The 19,688-nt window shown below is 32.1% G+C and overlaps 1 protein-coding gene across 1 annotated transcript; it reads right to left on the bottom strand.

The window, feature by feature from the left end:
- Positions 1 to 18,870: 18,870 nt before the first annotated feature.
- K441DRAFT_561074 (uncharacterized protein) lies at positions 18,871 to 19,029 on the bottom strand (the record flags this gene model as incomplete). The annotated part of the gene is made up of 1 exon (XM_067643520.1): positions 18,871 to 19,029. A coding segment is annotated over one exon (159 nt), but the record flags the coding sequence as incomplete, so codon positions are not given.
- Positions 19,030 to 19,688: the final 659 nt, after the last annotated feature.

Raw genomic sequence — 19,688 nt, 5'->3', positions numbered from 1 at the left:
TAATATTAGGTAGGGTCTCTTATAAGGTAGCATTTTTCCTTATTTAATATTAATGTTATAGTTATTAGGTTAATATGGGGGGAGTATATCTGCGCTTTTTTATAAGCATATATTAGTAAAGTCGTGGTACCTCTTAAGGAGGAGCTTATAGAGTTCTTTGTTGGTAAGTCCTTTTTTAAGCTTTATAAACTTCTTAAAGTCTAAAGGTAAAAGTCCGTAGAGTTTTATAGGGGCGTCGTTTTCTAAAAGGTCGACTATGTCTATCCTATTACTATAGAGGACATAGTCCTATTCTTTATTAAGTTTATATAGTTATAATTAAAAAGCTATAATAACGGTTTAGCCTTTCTTATATACTATACAGTAGAAGGCTAGGGCACTTATATAATAGTAGTTAATTATAGGTAGGGTAATAAGGGGTTCCTTAGGTTAATATCCTAGGGAGTAAATAAAGGCGGCTAGGCTATGCCCTAGGCAAGTCTCTTTACAGTATTTAGAGTTAAAGGTTACTTCTCTCTTCTTCCAGTTAATAGTAGGGTTGTATTATTTAAGCTAGTTTATTTTAAGGATAATAGGGTAGTTAGTAAGTAGTATAATATAGGCCTAGAGTTCTTCCTAGTGCCTATTTATATCTAGGTGGAGTTGTGCTATATAGGTAATCTTCTATGCGGTATAATTACTATTAGCGAGTTATAGGGCGTGGGCTTTAGTAAGGGGTAAGGTAGGTAGGTTATAAGTATACACAAATTAGGTATTTATAAATTTATTAATAGCTCCGCAATTAATTATAGAACAGCTTTTATAGCTATAGTTGTTTCTTCTAGGTCTCTAAATATCTGCGTAAGTTATTCTATAAATCCTTCCTAACTTAAGAATATAAATCGCACGTCTTAGTTAGTGGTTGTTATTCTATTTACCTATATCTCTATAAAATAAGGTTTAAACCACTTAAGTACTTTTCCTAATAAGAATAGTCCTATATAGGCTATCCGATCCACGGGTATAGGTAACTTTACTCCCTCTTATAAGACCTTAAAGTATATCTACGTAAGGAATTCTTTAAGCTTTAACCTCTCTCCTATAAATCTCTTAATTAATAGTAGCTTAATCTTTACTACTTTTATTCTATTAAGTCTTTCTTCTAATACTATATTATTAGCTATTAGCTAATTAACTATTTCCTATAGCTATCTAACCGTTATAGGTTGCTATAAGTTAGTATCTGCTATACTNGTATTACCTCCTATCCCTAAAGTAGTTGCTGCCGTTAATGGTATTATAGTAGCTGCTTTTAGTAGTATATTGTTTAACTTTTTATATTAATACTATAACTAGGTAGTAATTATATAACGGAACCTTGTAGTAAGAACTACGATAGGCTTATTATTAGGCTAGGTATATAGGAAATATAAGTATAAAAGTTAATAATATAATAATAACTGGTGNAGTGGTTGCCTAATAGATTAACTCTAATTATATTCTGAGAATTACTACAAGGAAGGAACTATCTAGGTAGGGACTATGGTCCTTTAAATATACATCCGTACTTCTAAGAAAGTCATTACTCTATCTACTCTATTTACTCTATCTACTCTATTATAGATTATATAGATTATATAGATTATATAGATTACATTACGTGACCTAATTATTATTCCTTGTTATATAGTTCTATCGGCTCCATCCTAGACTGTGCCTAAATTAACTAACTAGCTTCTTCCGTCCCTTCTCCAAGTAGTTATAATATTGTACTTAAAGCGTCTGTAACATTAAGGGTCTTACGTATAAGCGGTACTAGGTATTAGTTTTTAATCGTAATAGCGTTAAGTCCTCTATAGTTAATATAGAATTAAATACCTCCTCCTAGCTTCTTAGCAAGAAGGATGGGGGTGGCTATTAGTAATATACTAGGACAAATAAATCCTTTATTAAGGTGCTTGTCAATATACTTTTTTATAACTAAAAGTTTATCTTTTAATATTAGGTAGGGTCTCTTATAAGGTAGCATTTTTCCTTATTTAATATTAATGTTATAGTTATTAGGTTAATATGGGGGGAGTATATCTGCGCTTTTTTATAAGCATATATTAGTAAAGTCGTGGTACCTCTTAAGGAGGAGCTTATAGAGTTCTTTGTTGGTAAGTCCTTTTTTAAGCTTTATAAACTTCTTAAAGTCTAAAGGTAAAAGTCCGTAGAGTTTTATAGGGGCGTCGTTTTCTAAAAGGTCGACTATGTCTATCCTATTACTATAGAGGACATAGTCCTATTCTTTATTAAGTTTATATAGTTATAATTAAAAAGCTATAATAACGGTTTAGCCTTTCTTATATACTATACAGTAGAAGGCTAGGGCACTTATATAATAGTAGTTAATTATAGGTAGGGTAATAAGGGGTTCCTTAGGTTAATATCCTAGGGAGTAAATAAAGGCGGCTAGGCTATGCCCTAGGCAAGTCTCTTTACAGTATTTAGAGTTAAAGGTTACTTCTCTCTTCTTCCAGTTAATAGTAGGGTTGTATTATTTAAGCTAGTTTATTTTAAGGATAATAGGGTAGTTAGTAAGTAGTATAATATAGGCCTAGAGTTCTTCCTAGTGCCTATTTATATCTAGGTGGAGTTGTGCTATATAGGTAATCTTCTATGCGGTATAATTACTATTAGCGAGTTATAGGGCGTGGGCTTTAGTAAGGGGTAAGGTAGGTAGGTTATAAGTATACACAAATTAGGTATTTATAAATTTATTAATAGCTCCGCAATTAATTATAGAACAGCTTTTATATTATTTTTTAGCAGTAGTTCCTATTATAGGTAAAACTATCTATTTCCGTCCATTTATTTTTATAAAGTTATCTATTAAGTAAGCCAATATATAGATCCCCCCGTTATTAGGGCGTCCTAACCCATAACTTAGGGCTAGAACTTAGCGTTTTCCGTTTTTATATCTAACTCTACTACTATTACTACGTCTTTATCTTATACGGTAATAGTATATAGCAATATATTTAGTGTTTAGGGTATTAGGTTAGGTATTAAGCGGCGGCTACTAAACCTAGCTATTAGGCAGTTTAGGTTATTGTAATAACAGTCTTCTTAATAGTATTTATAGCAGCGTCCTAGTTTCCGGAGTAGCTTACGCTCTCTATTTAGGAGTTTTTATAGGAAAGTTAGTATAGAGAAATTAATATTAGTTCCTGTAAGCTTTGCAGTGTATAGGAATTGAACGAGCGACTTGATTGTAAATCTATGGAAATAAAGTGGTATAAATACATGAAAGTAGACCGAGTCGGTAAGCGAGTCAAGGGCTAGGCAACTGAAATAGGGTGGTACGCTAGTGAGACAAATGACGTTTTGACATGGTACCGGTAGTCGGTTACAGTTCCGGTAGTACTTAAGGTAGTAGGCGTTAGTAGCTTAGTATATATGGGTTTAGTAGGCCTAGGGGGCTTCTATAAAGTGGCCTTTAGGTAAGAGTTAGTAGTAGCAATTTAATTTAGTTGTTATTTAATCTTCTATAGAGCTGCTACTATATTATAAACATCGTTATAGTTATAGCTAGCGGCTGCGTAACTAAGGCAATAAGTAACTTTTTTAAGGAGGTCCTCTTAGTCTTTAGTATTATCTTAGGTAAGGGCTCTAGTATATTCCTAGAATTTAATATAGAATTTATTAAATAATTTAGTAGGGCTTATCTTTAGGACACGTAGTTTAGCTTAGTTAGTAGCTAGTAGGTTATAGTTATGGTATATTAGGTTAAGATTATTAAGGACTTTTTAGTAGGACTACTACTTTTAGGGGCTACTAGTTTCCTATTAGGCGAAGAGTCTATTAAACGGTATATATTATAGACGCTTTAAGTACAATATTACAACTACTTAGAGAAGAGACGGAAGAAGCTAGTTAGTTAATTTAGGTACGGTCTAGAATAGAGCCGATAGAACTATATAACGAGAAATGGTAATTAGGTTACGTAATGTGATCTATATAATCTATATAATCTATATAATCTATAATAGAGTAGATAGAGCAGACAGAGTAGATAGAGTAATGACTTTCTTAGGAGTATAGATGTATATTTAAAGGACCACAGTCCCTACCTAGATAGTTCCTTTCCTTATAGTAATTCTTAGAATATAATTAGAGTTAATCTATTAGGTAACCACTCCACTAGTTATTATTACGTTATTAACTTTTATATTTATATTTCCTATATACCTAGCCTAATAATAAGCCTATCGTAGTTCTTACTATAAGGTTCCGTTATATAATTACTACCTAGTTATAGTATTAATATAAGAAGTTAAATAACATGCTACTAAAAGCAGCCACTATAATGCTATTAACGGCAGCAACTACTTTAGGGATAGGAGGTAATACTAGTATAGTAAATACTAACTTATAGCAACCTATGATAGTTAGACAGCTATAGGAAATAGTTAACTAGCTAATAGCTAATAATATAGTATTAGAAGAAAGACTTAATAGGATAGGAGCAGTAAAGATTAAGCTACTATTAATTAAGAGATTTATAGAAGAGAGGTTAAAGCTTAAAGGATTCCTTACGTAGATATACTTTAAGGTCTTATAAAAGGGAGTAAAGTTACCTATACCCGTGGATTAGATAGCCTACGTAGAACTATTCTTATTAGGAAAAGTATTTAAGTAGTTTAAATTTTACTTTATAGAGATATAGGTAAACGGAATAACGACTACTAACTAAGATATGCGATTTATATTCTTAAGTTAGGAAGGATTTATAGAACGACTTATATAAATATTTAGAAACCTAGAAGAAATAACTATAGCGGAAAAAAAACTCTAGAACCTTATATAATAAACTTTAGTAATTAAGTATATAATATAGTTCTAGACACTAGTAATATAAATAGAGTAAAATAATAGGGCGCTTATAGTATAGTATAAATAAGGACTTAAGGCTAAAGTCTAGGACGTAATTATTCTAATAGAAGATGCGGATACCCTAAGGGAACTAATAAATTAGGTAATTAAGATTAATAATTAGATCTACTAAAGGGAATAGGCTAAGAGAGGCTAGAATAAAGTTTTATAGTTATATAAGGCGTAAAGTACGCAATAATAAAAGCTAAGTTAAAAACTATAGTATAGCGCAAAGCTAATAGACTTAAGTAGTACTAAAAAAACCTATAAGAAATAGAGCAAACTATAAAAACCTAAAAGATAAAGATTAAGTAATTAAAGGTCTAAAGAGCAGAGGCTAAATTAGGGATCTTAATAGCAAAAGATATTTAGGCGGACTCTATAGCAAGAGAAATAGTTTAAAAAAGAAGCTTATATAAATTGCGGAAAATAGGATTATTATATTAGAGACTATAGAAGTAAATAGAGTTACTATATAGTAAAAGGCATAAGACTAGTAAACAATATATACGTATAAAGGGATAATAATATACTATAAGGAATAAAAGAATGTTTAATTAAAAGTTTTGCGTTTTATTATAATAACACATACTAAATTTATAAGGACGCTAAGTATAGCGTAAGCTATTAGCTATAAGAGCTAGCACCTATANGATATAAAGGAACNAANNAACTAGTTTATAGATTAGATATTAAGGANNATAAATTNAACCTAGGNNAAATATTNNNTAATAATAAGGTAATAAGGGCCGCTTACTAGGAGTAAGTAGACCTTAGAGATGTTATACTAAAGGTAGAGGATAATTCCACTATAGAATAGGGAATATTAGTAGGGATCGAAACCCTACTAGACACAATATCTATCGCTTTATAAGACGTAAAAGAAGTAGAATAGTAAACCACTTTAGCACTTAATAAAGGCAAAAGGCTAAAGGCTTAAGATTCTTATAGCAAAATAAGAGATAACTAAGATTCTTAAAATAAGATAAGGTAAGCTTAAGAACTTATAATAGATAATAACCGATAAAGTAGAGCAGTAGCTTAGTTTAAAAATATATAAATAAGCTTAGGACGGAAGTTCCTATAGGTATAAGATTCTTAAGACAAAATAAGTAAGATTTAAGACTCTTAAGATAAGATAAGAACACTAAGTAAGCCTAGTTAGACTAAGGCTAGAGCTAAGCTTAAGTTAAAAGTAAGCTTAGGATTAAAGAACCTAAGGGGTTAAGAATTTAGGGTATAAATTAGGACACCTATAAATAAAAAGCAAGGAGCTTCTTTATAGATTAGAAAATCTATAGTATAAATAGTAATTAGACTAGGAGACGAATATATAGACCTAAAGGATTTACTAGTTAAATAAAGTATTTAGACTAAAGATTAAAAAGTTAATACTAGGATTAAGAAGTAAAACGACTTTAAGGATTAGAGCGTAAGGCGTAAACCAAAAGAAACTATAAAAGAGTTTAGGTAAAGAATTATTATATAGCAAAAATAGAAACTAGATAAGAGATTTAGCATATTAGGACGTATAAAAGACAAAGCACTAGTATAAAGAATTACTAATAGACTAAGAGTAGGCATACTAAGAGCTAAGTAGCTTATTAAACTAGAAGATAAAGAGGATTTAGGGATTCTAACTAGGTTTAAGAAACAATATACTAAAGGCTATTATAATATAGTAATAAGAAGATACTTCCTTACGGATAGACTATATATACTCTAGTAGCTATACTAAAAGTGGTATAAACAAAGGCATAATAATAAGTAGGAAGATTTCTATATATAGTTAGATAAAAAAGTTATTTAGGACCACCTAATTATAGAGAAGGCTATAACGTATATTAAAGGAGCCTTAATTATAATATTAAAGAATCTAGAGGAATATTTAGAGGACTAGAGAAGTAAAAGACGTATTTTAGTACCTATAAATAAAGTTATAATATTTAGATTAGCATAATAAAGGTTTAAACTTAGGGATAAAGACGAGCTAAGAGTTAACTTAAAGCACCTAGCATACTATACGTTATTATAGATTGCGTGTGTAGACGATATATATAAAATACATAAGAATCTAAAGGAAAAAAATTGGAAATACCCTATAAGGATATACTAGATAATGGATAAGTAATAGTATAGAAATGCTAAATATATATATAGATGGCATCTAGCAGAGATCTAAGAGGAAGGAAGTTTAGTACTTTAACTAGGAAGATTCCTTATAGAAGAATACTTAGATGGATAATAGTAGTAGGAATACCTAGAGAATATATATCTATAGTATATTAAAGATAAAAAGCAAACTAGGTATTAGCTAAAGAGTAAGCTAAGTACACTAAGATTAAGTAGCTAATAGTTAGGAAAAGTAAAGGCCTACAGGACTAGAGGGAGCTAGTAGTAGAGCCTTAAACCCTTAAAAGAATTTAAGGATAATACCTAAATTTATAAATTAATTGGTAAAATTAGCAGTTTAAAGCGCTAATAGATAGTAGAGTAACGCGAAACTATATCTTACTAGTAGTAGTTAAGAGAATGGGACTACCTTATAGATAAAAGGAGCAACCTTACCTATTAGTTATAATTTTAGGAGATCTAATAACCTATAGAGGAGGGATTATTAATCTTAAAATAGGACCTATTTAAATAACTATTAAAGGAAGATAAATCGAGATATCTTTTAATATCCTACTATTAGGATGGGATGAGGCAGTATTAGGTATATCTTAGTTATAGAAATACAATCTAAGGATTAATTAGATTACAGGTCAGGTTAATATTAGAGATACTTAACGCCATAAAATATAACAATAAGCCAAGTTAATATAGTACTAAGTAGGAGCAACCTATAAAGAAATAGAAAAAGGACTAAGTTATATACTAAAGAGATACTATAAGTATAGTAAGAAACTATGGTCACCGGAAAGTAAAAAGCTATTAGAATATATAGTATAGGACTATAAGATAGAATTAGAACCAGGGATAAGTCTAAAGTTTTTTCTAATCTATAAGCTTACTAAAAAAGAAGGTAGAGCATTAAAAGAGTTTATCTAAAAGAACTTACGAAAAGGATATATTAGACCATCGCAGTTATTAGCAGGATATCCAGTACTATTCGTACTAAAGAAAAATGGTAAACTAAGGCTATATATCAACTATAGATAGTTAAACAGCATTACTAAAAAGAATAGGTATCCTTTACCCTTAATTAGCGAAATCTAAGATAGGATAGGTAATGCATAAATCTTTACGAAGATAGATCTAAGATAGGTATACTATTAGATTAGGATTAAGGAGGGCAATAAATAAAAGGCAGCCTTTAGGTTAAAGGAAGGACTATATAAACTATTAGTTATATAATTTAGATTTATAAACGCACTGGCAATATTCTAGAAGCGTATTAATAATATATTAGGAGAATACTTAGATAAATTTGTTATAGTATATCTTAACAATATTATTATCTACTTAATAACTAAGAAAGAATATAAAGAACACGTTAAATAGGTTTTAAAAAGACTATAAGAAGAACAGATACTAGTAGTAATTAAAAAATATAAGTTCTTTACTAAGAAGACTAATTTTATTAAAATTATTATTAAACTAGGCCAACTTAGTATAGATCTAAAGAAGATTAAGGCTATAGTAAATTAGTAAGAACTAGAGAACGTTATATAGTTAAGATCATTTCTAGGGTTTTGTAATTACTGTAAAAGGTTTATAGCGTAGTAGTTAAAGGATATTAAGCTATTTATAAGGTTAATAAAGAAAGAAGAACTATAGATATAGGGAGAGGAGTAAAGAGAACTCTTTAAAAAAGTTAAAGAGTTATTTACCTAGGGGCCAGTTCTTAAGATCTATTAACTAGGACTAGAGATGGTTATAAAGATAGATATATTAAACTATATACTAGGGGTATACTTTATATAAAGGCATTAAGATAAATAGCACCTAATAGCATACTATAGTCAAAAGATAATACCACTAGAATTAAACTATAACATCTATAATAAGGAGTTATTAGGTATAATTACAGCATTAAAGAAATAGAGAGCATTTTTATAAGGTATAGAGAAACTATTTATAGTTAAAACGGATTATAAGAACCTAATAGGATTCCTAATAATAAAGAAACTTAACTAAAGATAGGTTAGATGGGTAGAGATGCTTACAGAATACCATTTTAAGATTTAGTATACTAAAGGTATAGACAATACGCGGGCAGATACTCTAAGCCGTAAAACTAAACTATAAAATAAGGAAAAGCCATTAGGGGCTTTATTACGAAAAGATATAGACAGATTAATTAGATATAATTATCTAAAAATTATAGTAACTTAAGAAGATAATAAACTAGAGAAAGTTTACAAGATACCGGAAAGCTTTTAGGTATAAAGAATTCTAAAAGCATAGCTAGAAGATCTATAAATAGATATATACAAAAATTAAGAAGTAAAGTATATCCTAAGAAGTATAGTAGAATAGTTTATAGAAGACTTTTATAAGGGACTAACTTAAGGATATAATAGAGCTATAGGCTTAGTGTTAAGACTCTAGGAGGAGTATATTATTAATAAAATTTAGAGAATAGCTAAAAAAGTTATAAAGGAATATTTAAATTGCTAAAGAAATAAACTAATAAGGCATAAGCCGTATAGAGGGCTATAACCTATTAAAACACTAGAAAGACTATAGGAGGTTATATTATAGGACTTTATTATTAAGTTATTAAAATTAAAAGATCCTATTACCGGATAAAATTATAATACGATCTTAGTAATAATAGATAAGCTTATAAAGTGGGGATACTTTATAACCTATACGGAAGAAATATTAGCGGAAGATATTACTAGAATCTATATTAAAGAAGTATTTATAAAATATAGAGCACTAAGTAAAATTATATCGGATAAAGATTTAAGATTTATAGTAGCATTCTAGGAAGTATTCTTAGCAGAGTAAGGAGTTTAAGCAGCAACTTCTACCGTATACCATTTATAGACAAACGGTTAAATAAAAAGATTAAATTAGACGCTAGAGCAGTATCTAAGGCATTATATTAATTACGTATAGAATAATTAAGTATTACTATTACTAGTTATATAGTTTACATATAATATAACACCTTAAGAAGAAATAGGTATATTACTATTTAAGGCAAATTACGGATATAAGCTAAGAATATTATTATTACTATAGCAAGTAAAGAAAATAAGTAGTATAGCTAAAAAAAGAATAAAGATATTAATAAATCTTTATATAGACCTTATAGAATTAGTAAAGAAAGTATAAAAAAGAATAAAAAAGTACTATAATGCTAAGAGATCTAAGGGACTAGATCTTAAGGAGGGAGATAAAGTATAGCTACTATACAAAAATTTCAAGAGTTAATAATTAAGTAAGAAGTTAGACTACGTTAAACTAGGACCTTTTAAAATTATATAAAAGATTTCACCGGTTATATTTAAGTTAAACCTACTAGCTAAAATAAAGATTTACCCTATACAGCATATTATAATACTAGAGCTAGTATATAGGAATATTAAGCCACCGGTTTATAAAGCAGACACATATAGAGAATAAGAAGAAGATAAATAGTAAGTATTAAAGATTGTTAATTATAAGGATATCGACAACGAAATATAGTATAAGGTTAAGTAGATAGGCTATACTAAGACTACCTAGGAGCTACTAGAGAATTTAAAAAACGCTATAGGAAAGGTACAGGAGTATTAGAAGAGATTAGGTTAGGCAGTATTAATAAAAAAGAATTACTAAAGAATAAGTTACCTAAGGGGGACTTAAGAAGAGTAGTTGCCGAACTACTTAGATCTATTTCCTTTTCTATTAGAAAAGAGTCCGTTTTTTTATTACCTAATTTCTATAAACCTTATTCTATAAGTTTCCACTCCTTAAAACGTACCTTCTCGCGTACCTTCTTAAGACGGATTAACTAAGCAGAAGCAGCCAAATAAGAGTCTAGAGCACGTTATTAAGTATTAGTAGCCTCTCTCTTAGCATCCTAAAAATAATAAAGTTTAGCTAGAGTAACTAACAGCTCGTCATTTAGCCGCGTAGTAGTAGATTAAATATAAGACTCTAAGATAAATTAATTAGGGAACTAAAAGACTATTAAGAGTTATAGGACGCGTATACTTAGCGTTAGAAGTAAAGTAAATATCGTAGGACGATTATATATTTACTTTAGTGCACTCTAAATAAAAGGATAGTTATTAAGATAAAGGACTCGCTAGCGCGATATAGACTAACCCCTTTTTTAAATAATAAGAATATAGAGACAGTATGATTTTACTAAGAGATAGTATTATAGTAATAGTATAAGACTAATGAACTATAGAAGAGGATAAAGGAGCCTTAGGTATTATAAGTAATAATATTAACTAAATTAATTAGACGGATATTACACCTCTAATAAATAACTTAGAGATATTAAGAATCTTTAAGAACAAAGATAAAAAGGAGGGAGATAGTATTACAGACGCTTTAAGTATAATATTATAACTACTTAGAGAAGAGACGGAAGAAGCTAGTTAGTTAATTTAGGCACGGTCTAAAATAGAGCCAATAGAACCATATAATAAGGAATAGTAATTAGGTTACGTAATGTAATCTATATAATCTATATAATCTATATAATTTATAATAAAGTAGATAGAGCAGATAAAGTAGATAGAGTAACGACTTTCTTAGGAGTATGGATGTGTATTTAAAGGACCACAGTCCCTACCTAGATAGTTCCTTTCCTTGTAGTAATTCTTAGAATATAATTAGAGTTAATCTATTAGGCAACCACTCTACCAGTTGTTATTACGTTGTTGACTTTTATACTTGCATTTCCTACACACCTAGCCCAATAACGAGCCTATCGTAGTTCTTGCTACAAGGTTCCGTTACAGTATACCCTTTATTCGCCCGATAATATAGGCAATTTTAGTATCTTCTGTAGGAAAAAGGTAGGCGCTCTAAGTTAGTTTCTTATAGATTTATATCTTTTAGTAACTATATTCCTTACGGTCTCCCTAAAAGACTAAGGGATTAGAGTAGCGTACATTAGACCCTACGGTGGCAGTTTAGGTCCAATTATTATAACTTTCGTTATTACTGCTTTAGTAGGGGTTTCTATTAGATAAAGCTGCTTAACGCTAGCCCTCTATTAAGCATTAAGTAGGTAAAGTTACCGGGGGCGTAGAGACTTAGATGGCGTTATATATAGTAAAGAGCTTTAACTATCTTTAAATACAGGAAGGCGACGAATAGAAAACCGCATTCGCATTGCGCTTTAGCCGGTTTGGGTATACCGTTATGCCCTTTAGCGTATATAACGGCCCAGGCACCTTCTAAAGCTATATTAATAACGCCTTATAGGACTACCTTAATAACTTCTGCTCTACGTACCTAGACAATATACTTATTTATAGCAATAACCCCTTTAAGTATATTAAATACATTTAAAAGGTTTTATAGCGCCTTAGGGATATAGGACTTTATATTAATTTAAAGAAATGCGAATTCTTAGCTATAGAAGTAAAATACCTTAAACTAATTGTTACTACTAAGGGTGTCTATATAGACCCCAAGAAGGTATATATAATTACTAAATAGTAAGCCCCTAACTGCATTAAGGATATATAAGCCTTCCTTAGTTTTGTTAACTTCTATTAGAAATTTATATATAACTTCTTAGGCGTAGTAGTATTACTTATAGTAATAATACAAACAAAGGGCCTTTCTGCAAAAGAAAGAAAAACGTACTTATACTTTACCTAGATGCCTAAATACGAGAAGGCGTTCTATAACCTTAAAAATGCCTTTACTAAAGCACCTGTCCTAGCTTACTTTATACTAAGACGATAACTCTACCTTAAAACCAACTCCTTAAACTACGTTAATACAGGCGTCCTTTTCTAGATAGGTAATAACGGTTTTCTTTACCTAGTTGTATTCTACTTATCTAAGCTTATACTATAAGAGTGTAACTATAAGATCTATAATAAAGAACTCCTTATAATTATATAAGCGTTTAAAGAATTTTAACTAGAACTCTCCTTAGTAAAGCTTAACTAGCTAATTAAAGTCCTTACGGACTATCGCAACCTTAAGTATTTTATAACTATAAAGTAGCTAAACTAATGCTAAGTATATTGGAACAAGTTCCTCTCTAGTTTTAACTTTAAAATTATATATAGACTAAGAGTATAAGGTACTAAACCTAATAGCCTAATACGCTGTTTATAAGATCTTCCTTAGTCTAAAGATAACCCCTATAATTAGTTCTAATAATAGACAATCCTAAAAGTATAAAATTTGGCCTTAGGCATACTACCTATAATAGAGCCAACTATACCCTAGCTTTATACCATAGAACTAGAGTTACCTCCTAAAATTAATAAGCTTATTACTACGGTATATAACGCCTCTGTTAACCTATTACTATATTAACTTATTATTGTAAAGACTACTAGCGCCTATATACTACCTACTAACCTTTAAAGCTTAGGCTAAATTAATATAGCAGCCTTAAAAGTAAAAGAGAATAGGCTTGATTATAGAGGCCGCCTATTTATCCTTAACTTAGAAAATCTATAACGGTAACTAATCTAAATAGCCTACGACCTTTAATTAAGCGGCTACCTAGGTAGAGGAGGAACCTACAAGCTTTTTAGCCGATACTACTTCTGGCCAAAAATAATAGACTTAGTTAAATACTTTATAAGCGCCTATTACGGTTATAAGCGCGCTAAGGCCTTTAATATAAAGTACTAAGGACTATTATACCCTCTACTAGTACCTATATAACGATAGGCAGATATTACTATAGATTTTATTATTAACCTACCACTCTATAAATAACACGGCTATATCTATAAGAATATCCTTATAATAATATACCGACTTATAAAAGAGCGCTACTACGTCCTAACCGAAGGCGTAGCCGTTAGCGATATTACTAATACCTTCCTTTATAAAGTCTACCGATTATATAGGTTACCTAACTTAATTACGTCTAACTAAGGTATATAATTTAACTCTAATATATAGAGATAAATCTGCTAACGCCTTAGCATCTTTATTAAAATATCTATATCCTTTTACTATAAAACTACTAGGTAACTAGAAAACGCTAATGCCAGTATAAAAGCGTACCTATAATAGGTAGTCGCCTATAGTTAAGATAACTGGGTAGATTACCTCCTATTAGGTAAATTTATAGCAAATAACTACGTCTTAACCACTATAGAACTTACCCCGTTCTTTGCGAATAAGGGTTATTACCCCTAATCTAGTATAGAGCTACTAGAACCTATTAATAAGAAACTACTATATAAAAAACGCCTTAAGATACTACTTGCTAACTAGTATATAGACCGTATAAAAAATCTACTCAACTACTATAAGGGAGAAATGGCCTAGGCTTAAGCAAAGTAGGCCTACTTCGCTAACTATTATAGAATGCCACCACTAGAGATATATGTTGGCAACTAGGTATAGCTAAATATACGCAATATCTCTATACAGAGGCCTATAAAGTTACTTAATTATAAAAATCTTAGGCCCTATTTAATTAAATAAGTTATTAATAGGGGAGCTATATATAAGCTAGAACTCCTACTTACCCTAACTACCCACGGGATATGGCCCGTATTTTACCTATAGCTACTATACCTCTATTAGCCTAACCCCTTACTAGGGTAGATATAGCCTAAACCCCTACTAGTACTAATCTAAGATAAGAATAAAGACAAGAACTATAAGGAGTAGACTATTAAACGAATTATTAACTCTAAATACTTTAGCAAAGGCAGAGGACAACGGCTCTACTACAGAGCTATATATATAGGATTTGATATAAATTAGCCAGAATGGTAACTATAGGAAGACTTTAAAAATATAAAGGATTTAATTAGCGACTTTTACTACGCGAACCTATAGAAACTGGGCCTAAGTAGAGACTTTATACCTAATTCTCTATAGGAGCCCTTATAAAGTTAAACCGTTATACATTACTACGTAAGAGTAAGTTACCGTTAAATTGCCGTTAGATTGCGGTAAAGTACGATTACGTAACTAGAATATCGTTAAGATATTTAGGAACTTTAACCAGTAGTTAAAGTTATTTAATTAGTTAGATTCTTAAATGCCAAGCCCTATTATATAACGTTGTTTTAAGCCTTTAGTAATACCCCCTTTTTTTTCTTCTTCTTTATACCTTAAGTATCCCCTCTATATATATATAGTAACCATAACGTTACCGGAGCTCCGCCTCTATAAGAGGGGGGGTAGTATTATAGAACCCTACCGCAGGGGCCTCTATAGGAGAGCCCCGTGCTTTCGCGTATACCTTGCGTATAGCTTATGTTAGCTACGCATAGGTATATTACCTCCTTACGCCCTCAACCCTTACGATCGATCGCGTAACGTCTTGTAGACTCCTCGAATATATACGCTTTGTAGCTACTACTCCCGTCCCGTAACACAAAGACTAGAAAGAATTTAGGCAGCGGTTAAAAACGGGCTGAAAAAGTACTGCCCGGTCTTAAAACCGGGCCCCTATACGTAATACGTATAGTCCGTATAATATATAATTCTTATTACCAGCTAATAATAAGCAAAAAGAAAATATATAAATAGCTATAATCCTAAAGATAAGAGATAATATAAATACATAAGAAACCAGCTAAAGAATACCCTAAAAAAAGAAGGAATAGCTAGAAACGGTTTATAAATAAGCATACTACTAACCTAAGCCTTCTCTATAATAAAGGTCTTTAGAGAATAGTAAAATAGGTAAAGAGAAAGGCGGGACGTTTAGTAAAAGATGTAAGCTTTGCAGTGTGTGGGAATTGAACGAGCGACTTGATTATAAATCTATGGAAATCAAGTGGTATATATACATGAAAGTAGACCCCTAACTCCGGAGCCCATACAGTCGCTTCGGAAAGAGACGATCAAATGTCAGAAACCATGATCAAAAATAGAAATTTGCCAAATCCTCACCTGTTTAAACCCTTTTTCTATACTCGCGCATGCCACCACCCATCCTCCATGCTAATATATCGCCGTCGCCTATTTTTTGAAGCTATTTGAAGCCTATATCGTTTCCTATTTTAGTTAGCGCCATAACACACAGGAGGAGAGCCAAAGCACCCAAAAATACTGCAAAGAACACTTCTAAAGCGCCTAAAGAGGTAGACCTTACTGTTAAACCTGCACCACCTATACTAACGCCTTCTACTATTGTAGAACAGCCCAAAGATTATTAAACCTTTATTTTAAATATAATTGTATACGCCGATACCATAAAGATATTTACTAACGTTCTAGCTATCCTGTTCGGAGCCTTTAAATACCAAGAGTTTATCGCCTAAAATACGCATTAAGCCAACGAATATTACGGTCTTCGTTCTTTCCAGCTTAATTAATTAACTGCCGTTATTGCGTCATCGAATCTAAAGGATCCTATAATACCTAAAGAGGTTAACGATATAGATAAATGGCGCGAAGTAGAGGGAATAATAGAGGCACAGTTAAAGTACGTAAGGAGGGCATAGAGGGTTAATCTTACAGTTAAATACAAGGCCGCTACTACACCTGTTAACGCGTCTGCTAATGCTAGAGACGCTAATTTTACTGCGGCTATTAATGCGGCGCTTTAAGTAAGAGGTATTCTAATTAAAGCAGCGGCTAATAAAGAGGCAGAGTCCTCTAGCGAGGATCACGAAGGTATAGTAAAGGAAGCTGCTAGTAAAAAGAAGGCGTTAACTACTACTAAAATGCAGAAAGAGGCTGCTGAACGGCGTGAATGTGCAGAAGCTGAAAGCAAGCATCTATATGCGCTGGTTAAACGCCATTACTGCCTTTAACAGCACTGTAAGAACAAAAAGCACAGTACTATATACTGTCTTAAATTTGACTTAAAGCACTACCTAATATAATCTTACCACTTAACGCGCTGGTTAGAAGCAATAGAATAAAAAAAAGCCACGGTTAATATACTAGATCTGTCCTTACTGTTAAAGATTAAGTATAGTCAGCACCTATAGAATAAGGAGGATAAAAAAGATGTAAAGGCGTCTTCGGGCAGCTATAAGCACCGTTAAGGTAACTCTTATAGTACAGACAAATCAAGCTTCCCCCCCCAACAACGGCAGCAACGAGAGGCTTATACCACAGTTATATAATTACCAGCTAATTCTATTCAACAAGATCCATCACAAACGCAATTAACGCTTTTAATGAACTAGATGCAGCAGCAGAGCCAAATACAGCAGCAGAACCAGCTACAGAACTAGTAGACGCTATAATAGTTGCAGAGTACTATACAGGTAGTACTGCCTTTAGTATTACCAACTATCGCCAACAGTCGTTTTATAGTGGATCCTATACTAAATATAAGACCTTTAGTGCCTTCTTTACGGAGCGCTCCATCCAATTCTACTCCATTCTCTAAAACGCCTACCGGTCCTTACTATCCACTCTTAAATACGCCTTCTACTAGCCTGCTACCTAGCAGCCCCGCCCACAGTAATATTAAATAATTAGATAGTAAGCTTAGCGCCTTTATTAAATGGCTATAAAGCCGTTATCTAGCTTTCGCCCACGCCTTTACTAAAGCGGAGTCAATTTTGGTCGACAAGTACTACACCTTTAAGATACTTAAGCATATGCTGCTTAATAATAATATAGGCCATGCAAAGCTATATAGGATTAGCTTAACATACGGGCTCATTAATTACATAGTAGATAACTTAGAGGACTTTAGAATAGATTAGCGACGTTATAGTGCTGCAGCAGAGGCCTTACTTAACGTCTTAGTTAATAGGCGCTCTATATAACAATAGACCTTATCCTTCCCTTTATCTACTACTTAATTCCTGCCCGTAAGAAATAGCCTTTTGCCCTTTTATTAAATCCTTATTGCTCTACCGCATAGTTTAAAAAGTCACTAAAGTTATTCTATAGTTTAGCTTTAAATTAATAAGTACGCAGCCACTACTTTAAGTCATAAAAAGAGGCCTTAATTGGATTAAAATTGGGTAAGTGTAAGAGTATATATATTAGGTCCCGCCGCGCTTACAACAAGTTCGCAAGCACTCTCAGTCTTTTTGGCCGTATGGCGACGTGGAGGCGGGCCACGTTACAATTGTGCTTGCGAACTTACTGGGGCCAGGTATCATAGATTCGATCCCTATCGGTTACTTCGCTCTAGTATAGTCTAACGCACATCCGTGTAATGAGGTATTAGTGAAGATTCCAATCGCTTATGTTATTGGGGACTAACTAATATAGTAATACTTTTGGCGTTTAATCCCTGTGGCGCGAACGGGCGTATAGAGGAATCCCTGCGAGCGCTCAAGGACGAGCGCGCAGAGGAGAGGGCAATTGTAAGAGTATATATATTAGGTCCCGCCGCGCTTGCGACAAGTTCGCAAGCACTCTCAGTCTTTTTGGCCGTATGGCGACGTGGAGGCGGGCTACGTTACAGTAAGTAAGGAGGAAGATATTTAAGTTTAACACTAGCAGCATTGCAGAGGCGTTAAACTTCCTAGATTTAAGTAAGCAGCAGCGTTAGCGCGCCTATCCTTTATGGTTACTATATACCTTATTATAATGGATTAATATATTATCTATTACTAAAACTAAACGAGGCTATAGATAAGGCTGCATATAAGTAAAAACCTCGTTCTTTATTTACTAAATAAATATTAACCCGTTAACAGAGCCTTAGTATATTAACCAACTAGGTATATAGCCCTGCTAGGTATACGCTAGTAGTAAGCTCTATCTTTTAAATCTCTTTAATTCCGACATTCCTTTAGTAGGCTTATTAATAGGTGCCCACCTATACTTCCTATCTATTGTCTTCTTATTATAAGCTAATTCGTTAATAAAAATAAACTAATTGCGCCTATAGCTACAGGTCCAAATAATCTAGTCGTCTCTTAAGCCTAGGTTGCGTTATTGCGCAATTATCCTTATAACCTTTCTACTCCATCTCCTTTGCTTTAATCCAGCCAATAGCGTACTCCGTGCCACTATTATATTATATTTATTGTATAGAAACCAGAGCATCTCTTTAAAATAGGCGTCTGGGCTATATAAGAGGTATTTAAGGAGGCCCTAAGGTACGCGTTAATAAATTAATATTAATAATACCTAACGTTATATATCTAGAGCCTCATCCATAAGCAGCAGCGGCCTACTACTCGCCTTAATTGGTGGATTAATCTAGCCAAATCTCCTTAAATTTACCCTCTAACGTTAAAGAGTAGGTCAAGGAACGCGGGTCTTAACTTCTATATAGAAATTGTCGTTGCCGAGGTTAATTAGAGCTTATACAATCGACTTCTGTTTAGTTAACTAGGCAGGTTTACCCATAGCTTTAAATATAAGGTAATAATAAGGTGATGGGTGGTGGCATGCGCGAGTACAGAAAAAGGGTTCAAACAGGTGAGGATTCGGCAAATTTCTATTTTTGATCATGGTTTCTGACATTTGATCGTCTCTTTCCGAAGCGACTATAAGTCATTTGAACCATATCCGAGATATGCGAGGGTAGTGCTAATGTAGGTGAAACAGGGTAATATATAAGGTCCGGTAGTCGGTTATAAAAGATCTACACCTTCCGCCCCTATAAAGACTAGGTAAATTACTAGCTATAAATAATAATAATAAGAAGGTAAAGATCCTTATAGAAAGATTTTCCCTTAACTAGCTTTAATAGACCTTAGTAATATTACGAGTAAAGCACTAGTAACTTACCTAAGGGTTAATAG

This window comes from Cenococcum geophilum, assembly GCF_001692895.1.
Source record: "Cenococcum geophilum 1.58 unplaced genomic scaffold K441scaffold_21, whole genome shotgun sequence".
NCBI lineage: Eukaryota > Fungi > Ascomycota > Dothideomycetes > Gloniales > Gloniaceae > Cenococcum > Cenococcum geophilum.
Note: the sequence above shows the minus strand (reverse complement) of the source record. Positions and strands in the feature narration are given on the sequence as shown.